Here is a 10,521-nt window from a genome sequence, read left to right as displayed (position 1 = left end):
AGCCTTACTGCATGCTGCATGCCTTATACAGACTGACCTCAGTACTGCAGCCTTACTGCATGCTACACATTATACAGACTGACCTCAGTACTGGTATCTGTGGGAAGGAGACTCCCAGTGTTTAAGTGCCAGGGAGCCTGAGACTGTGAAGCCAGTGTACGGACCACAGGCTTGGAACGACTTGGAAATGGCTGCCGTCGTTCAATGAAAAAGAAATAGGGACTCGCTTTTCCAGCTGCCCTCTGGACAGGAGCAGCTGGCATGTCCCACAGAAGCATCCGATTGCTCTCTGGTAGCTTCCAGATTACCTTTTGCCAAGGAAGTGCTTTGGATCATTTTGGAAGGGCTGGGTGCCTCTAGCTCAGGCTCACCGACAGCTGTTTGGAGTCAGGTGCAGAGAGGGAGGAAATTGCAGTTCCCAGCAGTGCTAATAACCCACAGCCCAGCACTATCTATATCTCAGGGGAAATGAAAACAGCCTTTGAGCAGTCTAGGCAGTAATCACGGAGGCAGGACTTCAGTCTGATGTGACATCCAGAAAAGGTAACACCTTCCGCTCTGACCCTCTTGTCTACCTTGCAAACAGAGCAGCCCTTCCCTTCATGCCTGTGCCTGGGGACCCAGTGATGTCACTGCTTTGACACCTTGTGATTACAGTGGTCTCCTTGGGGTCTGCCAGCATAATGCACTGAGGACAGGGATGGATCCAGGGTCCAGAATCTCCGCAAGATCCCTCCATCTCTCTGACAACAGTATAACCATGAGAGGGGTGGGGACTGACCAGAGTTGAACCTGAAAAAGTCAACTTCGACTCCAGCATCGCATGGTGGATATTTAACTGTTACAGATCCCTGCTGGTCCAGCCTCTGGCTATCCTTGCCCTCACTCAATGATAAACAGCAGAGACCCTGTCGAGGAAGACTGGATTGTAGGTGCCACCTCTGAGCGCTGAAAAGCCCTCACTGAGAAGCCTTTGAAATCCCCCTTCAGGAGCAGGTTCTGGGGAGCCAGGTCTCCTAAGATTCTAAACTGAGAGTTTCCTCACAGGTTCGGGCAGCAAGAAAAGGCTTCAAATCTGAGGGAAGCACCCCCAAAAGAAGGGCTGCACAGCACTGCCTTTTTTCCTAGGCTGCCTTTTAATGAAATGCTTTCTTTTAAAGCAAACATCGGCTGTCCCTGTGCTCTTGCCTCTGCCTCTCTAACCAATGATGTACCGCAGCTTGCCCAGCTCCGAAGAGACCACCCCTTCCTGAAGCAGCTGCAGCGTGCACACTGCTCCGATATCACGTGTCCCTGCCTTTGCCTCCGTCCCTCATTTAAGGAGTTTGTATTCATTTGTTGGTTAGTTGGCTCTGCTTCCTTCCTCCCTTCCACTGGATCAGTGCTTTGGTACACTTGAGAAATATGTGACATCTTTTTTTTTTGTTTTGTTTTTTTGTTTTTTTCAAGACAGAGTTTCTATGTGTGACAGCTCTAGCTGTCCTGGAACTACCTCTTGTAGACCAGGCAGGCCTTGAACTCATGAAGATCTGCCTGCCTCTGCCTCCCCAGTGCTGGGATTAAAGGTGTGTGCCACCACCGCCCTGCTATGGAATATGTTACATCATTCATGGGACGTGTGACCACGTGGGAAGGATTCTGAATTTTGGGGGGCAAGTGTAAACAGAAAGATTGGGTGTGCGTTAGATATCCAGCAAGAGCCATTTCATTACTTTGCTATAAATGTCATATTGCTTTCATTCAGGGTGACATTCAACAGCATAAGAAATAAATTCTGAAGGCCAGTCAGACACAGAGGGACTCATTCTGGCCACAGAGGCTCCGTGGTTGGTTTTAGGTTACAAACCAATGTTGGATAAAGGAAGACCGTCGTAGGACGAGTGCCACCCAGGTCCTCATCCTCCTGACACTCCAAGTAGAAAAGTTCCGCGTGGTTCCTAACTGGAATAAGCTGTAACTTTTTAAAGATTTTATTTATTTTATTGGATATCCAGTGTTCTATCTGCATGTATGCCTGCGCACTAGAGGAGGGCACCAGCTATATATAGATGGTTGTGAGTCACCATGTGGTCACTGGGAAGTGAACTCAGGACCTCGGGAAGAGCAGTTGGTGCTCTTAACCTCTGAGCCATTTCTCAGACCCTAAGTTGTAACTTTTTAGAGGCCACTGAATTGCTAAGAGTTTGATAACGTCTTCAAAAGGTGCAGTGGTTTCTGTAGACCCCGCACAAATGGGTCTGGAATCTTGTTCTCGTCCATTTTCACCTCTTCCGGCCTTGAAGTGTCCTATACTTTGATTGCTTTTGTCTGGGCCATAGAGGAGGACAGTGACCAGAGGCCACCGCAACCACTGGGCATGAACTCCTGGGCCCCGTTCCATCAGCACTCCACTTTGTGACCATTCAGGCAAAGTTAGATGTTTCCCATTGCCTTAATGCTCTAGCAATAAATTGTTTATATGGACCTAATAAAATGCAATGCTTGGAAGAACCAGAAGAGAACTATGGACAGAAAACAAAGAAAGTTCAGAGACTCTGCATGCCCCGATGGGCTCATCTTCCTCCTTTCCGGGTGATGATCTCAATAGTTTTAACGTGCACAATTTTATTCATAAGAGAAAGGGAGGAAAAATTCGATTTCAGAAGCTTCTAAAACACTTGACCCCGCACTGCCTGTAAAGGCTGCCGTTCCATACCGGCTTGACCCGCAATTCCGGCTTTTCTGTTGAATAGGGTTTCCTTCCTCTCTTTTTAATATCTGAGAGCCGTGGCATTTTTTAACAGACTGCATCATTTTGGAGTACCGTTCTCTTGAGGTGAGCCACTGCGATGTGTAATTGTGTCCTCTGGGAAATGAAGGTGGGATGAGGGGTGTGGGAGGAGGTTATTGAATCACAAGAACACGTTCCCTATTCACAAAAAGATGACAGCGTGCAGGATGTTCAATTTCCTTCTGCCCCGTGACCGTGGCGAGCCCGGCGTCTTAAAGCTCTGCTTTAAAGTCATTGGTATTCACTGGAGCCTGCCTGGTTTTGTTTTTTATTGTTTCGGAAACATATTACTCTCTCAGAGCAGTTCCCAGGTTTGCTGCCTTTTCTTGGTATATAGGAGCTAGAGTAGTCAGAGGAAACACTTTAATTACATTTTAAGTAGAATAAAAGCATAAGTATAGTTATGAAAATTCTAACAGAAGGTGCAGTGAGACCATTAACTTAAATCCCCAAAATGCATAAAGTAGGTTTTTTTGTAATAAAAAACCATAGTTAGTGCATTGAATGGTACCTGCATATTAAAGACCTGCCCTAAACACATAATGTTTAGCTGTTATGTGGTAGTTGAAGCTCCTCTGTAAAACATGTCCTGCGGATGCAGGGCATCGCTCTCTGTCTCCTAGGCTCGTCCTTGAGGTACTGCTCCAGAGATGCAAGTCTACCACCAAATAATCATCATCACACTGTCCCTTCGATGTCCCCTCTGCTCTCTCTCATTGGGCCATTTCCCTAGATCATCTATGCTTTGATTAAATTTGATTTGAATGAACTTGCAAATAATTTTATCCAGCGAAAACCGTGAGGTGAGAGAGAGGGGAGGAACCGAGATCTGTACCGAAGCTCGAGCAGAACAGAGACACCTGAGGAGAGGAAAGGCCAAGTAATCCCTGAGCCAGCACGTCCTTACAAAGTCTGAGTCTTTTGAGGGGGTCTCTGCCATGGCACTGAGCGGATTCAAAGGTTGGCTGGCTGTACTTTCAATGGACTTGACAAAACTATTCCAAAGAACCATCTAGAAAGGTACAGCATAAATTATGTAGTGTCTCTTCCTGAGAATATCGGTTCAAGGTTGAATTCTAATCAAAGCTTCAATCTGAGTCACTTAAAAGTTGTATAGCTTTGACCTCTTAAAAAAATTTTTTTAAAAAAATATAGCTTAAAAACCTCTATATCCTTGCCCAGAGAAAAAGGGCCCCAATGTGAGTCTTCTAACGCAAATCAGTTCGTTAAGAGAGGTGTGAAAACCGACACGACCCTGGGTGGGAGTACATGTCACCGGCCTGTGAGGAGCAGTCTGTTGACTCCCCAGGGAGCATCCCAGCACTCAGCCTCCTACTGTGCATTCTGCTTGTTGGTAACGTGACCAGTGAGAATCCACTTCGTGGTGTGCAGACACGAAACAAAGCCCAACAAGATGGACTGGTGTCATTGTCAGAAGCCTCAGCCTCTCCGAGGAACAATAAGAATGAATGAGAAGTGAATAAATAGAAAAGGAATACACCTGCTCTGTATGAGGTTGCCCATTTCTGTGGGGCATGGCGACAGACTGGTATAGGAGGGTCTTCTTTCTACGTGTTGCTTTCATTGGTTGAATAAAGAAAACTGCCTTGGCCTTTTGATAGGGCAGCCCTTAGATGGGCACGGCAGACAGAACAGAATTCTGGGAGGAAGAAGGCGGTGTGGCAGACGCCATGGCTCTCCTCTCCGATATGGATGCTGGTTAGACTCATGCCGGTAAGCCACAGTCAAGTGGCGATACACATTAATGGAGATGGGTTAAACTAATATGTGAGAGCTAGCCGATAATGGGCCAGGCAGTGTTTAAATGAATACAGTTTCCATGTGGTTATTTCGTGTATAAGCTAGCCGGGTGGCAGGATGCAGCCCACCACTCTTCCTACTACTACACAGACCATATGCAAAGCGGTTGTACAGCGCTAATGTGTTCTTGTCTCTGAGAATTTGAAACCAAGAGAACCCTGGGTGCTGGGTGCTGAGTAACCTTGGGGGCTATGTGCTGAGTAACCCTGGGTGCTGGGTGCTGAGTAACCCTGGGTGCTGGGTGCTGAGTAACCCTGGGTGCTGGGTGCTGAGTAACCCTGGGTGCTGGGTACTAAGTAACCCTGGGTGCTGTGTGTGGAGTAACCCTTGGTGCTGGGTGCTGAGTAACCCTGGGTACTGGGTGTTGAGTAACCCTGGGCGCTGTGTGACGAGTATGCCTTACTGTTGACTTGACAGGATTTACAATCACCTATGAGACTGGCAGGTCCTTTCCAGCAAACATTAAGGAGGTAGAGAGCCCCACCCTGAATGTAGATGGTACCACGACATGGGCTGGGGATGAACAAAATAAAGTAGTGCCAAGCACAGAGCTCGTGTCAATGTCCTCTGCTCTCTGGGTGCTCTGCCCTAAGCTCCTGCCACCATGCTGTCCTACCCAAGTGCAGGGCGAGCAACCATGGCTGTAGCCATGAGGACTCTAATTATCACAGGCTCTGATGTGAGGAGCCCATGCGTCATGCTACGTCTCCACAGAGTGCCCATTCATGTGGAGGCTCTTGCTTGTTACGGCGTAAATGAGGTAGAGCATGAGACTCTTAATCTCAGGGTCGTGGGTTCGAGCCCCATGTTGGGCGCCAAAATGTTACGGCGTAAATGAACGGCAGACAGAAATTATAATAAAATTTTCAGCTTTAATAAGGAAAAGACTTACAGAACCAAGGTTCCCGTGGAGAACAGGAAAGCAGAAGGGAAGGCAGAGAGCGCACCCACAATATTTATTAGTAAAAAATAACCTTAGAGGACCCCGCCCTTCAAGCAAGGTGATTGCCTGGTCTTCCCCTACATTAGCTAGTTTAGCATCCTAACTGAAAACCTCCACTGTAAAGAGATGTAAAATGTAAAAGTAAATGCTCTTCTGTATCTTTAGATGGAAATCTAAGGATTACCTGTATCCTTTTAGGTAGCAATATTCTTACCTTTTCCTATAAAGTCCCTGTCAGAGCAGGATGGCTCACAAAAAGTAGGGGTTAAGAGAACGCATTGCTCCCTGCTACCTTTACCCCAGCAAGGCTCCGCTGAGTCTCTAGCTGATGCCCGCCTCAGGATAAGCTCCGAAATGGGACAAGATTGGTAATTCTCGCATTTGCTGACTGTTGTCTTTCATGGTCACCAGTTAACAATGGAAGCAATGGATTCACATAACTGCTCTGGGTAAGGGCTCTCGGAAGTCCCACGATCACACTGAAGACACAGCTGCGGGGTAAACAAGCACCAGACCACACAGGGGTCTCTGCCTGGCAGGAGTGGGGCTGGTTGTCTGTGCCCCTGCGACGCTGTGCCTCTGGTGACCCCGTAAACTGCAGCAAGGGCTCACTAGAAGATGTCAGCGTCCCCCTCAAAGTCGTTTATCTTCTTCCCTGTTCCTACAGAATAATAAAGGAAAAAAAAACAGAACTTTTTAGATGAGTAGAAAAGGCAGGGCAAGTGAAATTGTAATTAAATCATGACAAACTTGAAGTCGAATTACATTGTTAGAAGTTAAATCATAGTTATTACTCAAACTGTGAAATAATTGTCATTCATAGAATAACAAAGACACTTTGAGAACAAGAATATTTGACTTTAGAAATCCCTGGAGCTATTTTTAACTGTGTATTATAAGGCAGGGTAGAGTTAACATGCTGTAGCTTGTCATGGGGCTGTGTGCTTATAATCCCCTGGTTGTAGCATGGTCTTGTTCCAGGTGGAATTATCTGGTGAGCTTTTAGCTGTGTTTTATTGTCTTCATTTATCAATAACTTGAAAATATTTCATTTTTATTTATTCTGTATCCTCGGGTAGTTTATTCTTCAACCAGTAATAAATGGCTGTCATTTCTATTGTTCATACGCAGAACCTCTAATCTTTGTCTTTTCTTAAGGGTTTTTTGAAAATTTATATTTGTTTTATACGTGTGTTTTACATGCATATATATACCCACAGAGCCCAGAAAAGAACATCATAGTCACTAAATCTTGAGTTGCAAATGGTTATGAGCCCTTATGTGGATGCTTGGAACCAAACCCAGGTCCTCTGCGAGAGCAGCAACTGCTCTTAACCACTAACTGACCTCTGCAGACATTCTCCCTAAGATTTTTCACAGTGATAAATATATTTCAAATGTTTTTCAAAAGTAGAATGTCGTTTTTATGCTCATGGCTAAGGGACCTTAGATGAAGATAGGCAATTTACGACTTAGTTCTCATGTTGATGGTAAGACCTTTGTACTCCTGCACGCCATGAAGTGCTGGCTTCTGCGGTTTTGTGCCATGGGTCCACCGATGATAGGGTTTAAAATCCAGGGGCTGGACCCAGCTATGATCTGGCTCTTCTCCAGCCTCTTAGTTGAGAGAACTCAGCTAGAGTATAGGAAAAGACCTGATTTGGCGAGATAAATGGGGATGGCACCGTTATATCTGAGTGAAATCTATGAAGGGCATCCATACGGTAGGGCGGTGTTGTTCATGCTTGGAAGTTTGGACTTTACTGTGCTCGGGCTTCCTTTCAACATGGAGCCTTTAAGAAGTGAAGCCTGGTGGCAAACTCTTAGGTCCACTGGAGGAGGCCCTCTGAAGGGATTGTGGGATCCCGGTCTCTCAGCCTCCCTGTGTCCCACTCTGACCCCCCCAAACCTTCTGACACTGTTTCTAGCCTGACGCCATCCACCACTAGGGACCAAGCAAGCAGGGCTGCATGATCTTGAGTACGCATTAGCAAGTCTCTATTGTCTTTATAAGCAGCCTGCCTCTGGTATGTCATTCAAATTACAGAAAACAGACGGATACAGACAGGTTTCCAAAGTTTTAGGACACTTTCTTTTATATCAAAACAATATTACGCATTGTAACGAAACAGTGCCGTCCGTCATTCATTCAGTAAGCCACGAGGGCATAAGCTCCAGGTAAGTGCTGACCATGCACTTACCTGGACCCCTCTCAGAGTCCAGCCTGATGACAGGCCTATGCCGAGCCTGTCTGTTGTACCCATGGTTGGAACGCTGCATGCCAGGCAGGCTAGCCTAGAACCGCTTGAGCCCATCTCAGTGGCACTAGGGATCCGTTTAGCTAGTGTCTGTGACAAAGACAAGAAACAAGCTTCTCTCGATGGCCATGTTACCTAACAGTGCCCGTAACTTCCACTTGGAATTGACTATGGGGAAAATGCCTATGGGCACTAATGTGGGAATGAAGCCCGGATCAATCTTGTTGTTTGCCCACTGGTATCAAAAGGTGTTTTCATTATAAATGGGATAGGAAAACCTAATGTGACTATTAAAGCCTCGAGGCATAAGACATCTAAATGAAATTCAAAATATTATAGGATTTTAATCTTGAAATCATGAAGGTTCTAGCCCAAAATAACAGTCCTTTGGTTAATTGGGGAGAAAAAAAAAAAAATACCTTCGTGTGTCTTTAAAAGAGTAGTGAAAACTTACAATGAAATTTGGGGGATTTTTTTCTTCATCGAATATTCCAGTAGAGTATTATTCAAATAGATTGTGGGTTTTCTCTTTACCTTCTAGCTCCGTGAGAGGCTAGCCAGTGCAAAACAGCACTTAACAAAAGCCAAACAAAATACTCCCAAGATAAAATAGCTTCAGTCTTGTGACTGGTGCCCGCTTGACCATCGCCCACGTTTTAAGGACACCCCCCTCCCATTAAGATCCCTCCGTTCACTTTGTCATTCTTAGTGTCACTTTCTCTTTCTTCCAGAGCTTCTTTGAAGGGCAGTCGGCACCATGGGACTCCGCTAAGAAGGACGAGAACAGAATGAAGAACAGATACGGGAATATCATTGCATGTAAGTGACAATGGCCGTGTGCGCCTGGCAGGACTGGCCACCAGGCTCATGCAGTGAGGATTTACTGTGCAATTACTGCCTCCATCTCTGCTGCAAGAGCTAGTGTTAAGGCTTGTGCTAAGCGAAGGAAAAATCGTCTGTGACCCCAGCGACATCGGTGCACCCTCCGTGGGGACCTGGTTTTACTTTTAGATTTAAGGTGTAGCTAATGCAGGTCATGTTACAACGCTGAGGAAGAAAATGCATTTGGAAGGAGTAAACATCCCAGGCCTAATGTTTCCCAACTGCTGCATGAGGATGAATAGAAGCATTGGCTTCCAGCAGGCTCCATGCACAGAGCCGCGCACGCGTTGGCGCATTAATCCTCCGGACACTGGGTTCGGTAGGTCAGTAATAGCCCCATTTTAAGGGCAGGAAAGCGAAACTCGGAAGTTAAATGATAGTCTCCGTATCACAATACTCATTAGCAAAAGGGCTAGGATTATATCTCAGAAATTCCCAGCGCCTGCGAAAACCGAGCACTGCCATCCATAATGCCTCAGACAGTTTTTAAATCGAGCCCAACCTCATTAATGTTCCGTAACCATGCCGAGACGCATAGCAGATTGATGAGGCTCCTTCTCCCAGGGCTCAGACCATCCATCCTCTGCATTCAACTGCTCCAAGTCATGGAGGATGGCATCAAGGTGCTGATGGGCCCACTGTGGCCACCTAGCAGAATCCAGGCTGTTTATGAAGGAGCATAAGCCTGGGCCTGGCTGTGAGTGTCTTGCTCATCATGCCATGTTACTTAGGAAAGAACAAACTTGGAGGGAACAGGAATTTCAAGGGAGCCGTGTATTTGTTTTATTGATCGTGAAAGCACAGTTAATTCCTGCTGCCTGCCTGAACGTTTCTTGGCTTGACGGTACGTTTCTATGGTAGTGATGCCCCCAGACACTTCCTGGGCTTTTGCAGACCTGCTCATCCATTCGAGTCACAGGTTACTGAGTGCTTGGAATGCGGCTGTTAGGACTGAGAAACTGAATTCTTTAACTTTTGTTTCATTTTCATCCCTTTGGATTTAAATAGAGCATGACACTGGTGGCTATCATATTGAACAGTTACCTAGTTACTTCTCGATTTCCTTGACAAAACACCATAACCAAGGCAGCTTATAAAAGGAAGCATTTAATTTGGGGCTCACAATTCAAGAGGGTTAGATTTCGTGACCAGCATGGCAGGGAGCATGGCTCTGGAGCAGTAGCTGAGAACTTATATTCTTATCAACAAGTAGAAGAGAGACAGAGACAGAGACAGAGAAACAGACACAGACTGACTGGGATGGTATGGACTTTTGAAACATCAAAGCCCCATCCCCAGTGACACACTTCCTAATCCTTCCGAAACAGTTCCAGCAACTGGAGTCCAGGTATTTAAACATGGCCCTATGAGGGCAGTTCTCATTCAAACCATCACAACAATAGAGATTGTTGATACATTTTATACAGAGAAAAGAGTAGGGCCTACACAGAACACAGAAGGTTCCAGCCAAGGCTTGCCTTCCCTTTGGAGACAAAGGCCAACTACTGCCTTTTCAGGGACATAAATGTCGCATTGGAATGCTTCACTGGCTGGCCTTTAAAACACACCATGGTAGCTTAGGGGTCCGGGGCTGTATCATTGTCATTATGGGCAGGAAATGTGCCCTGAGGTTGAGAGTTGGACTTCCCCTTGGTGAAGTGAGTTGGCACTCTGGGACACTTGATCAGTATTGAACACTGACAGTGCAGAGATCATAGCATCAGCTGTTGATCCTGCCCTGGGACAGAGCCAGCAGGCTGACTGATGACTGTGGCTGTCTTTAACTCACCATAGAGAATTACGGAAGGAAAACAGGTCTTCTTGGCCTACATGGCCTTCCCAGTTAT

General features: G+C 46.2%; 1 protein-coding gene across 9 annotated transcripts in view; it reads left to right on the top strand.

The window, feature by feature from the left end:
- Ptprm (protein tyrosine phosphatase, receptor type M) overlaps window positions 1-10,521 on the top strand; it is a 699,101-nt gene that overhangs the window by 597,267 nt on the left and 91,313 nt on the right. For all 9 annotated transcript variants that reach the window (XM_013353950.2, XM_013353949.2, XM_013353948.2 and 6 more), the window contains one exon: window positions 8,524-8,611. In XM_013353950.2, the coding sequence (XP_013209404.2) occupies window positions 8,524-8,611 (88 nt within the window). The remainder of the gene's footprint in view (window positions 1-8,523; window positions 8,612-10,521) is intronic.

This window comes from Microtus ochrogaster, unplaced genomic scaffold (assembly GCF_000317375.1).
Source record: "Microtus ochrogaster isolate Prairie Vole_2 unplaced genomic scaffold, MicOch1.0 UNK20, whole genome shotgun sequence".
Taxonomy (NCBI): domain Eukaryota; kingdom Metazoa; phylum Chordata; class Mammalia; order Rodentia; family Cricetidae; genus Microtus; species Microtus ochrogaster.
This window is presented reverse-complemented; position numbering and strand designations above follow the sequence as displayed.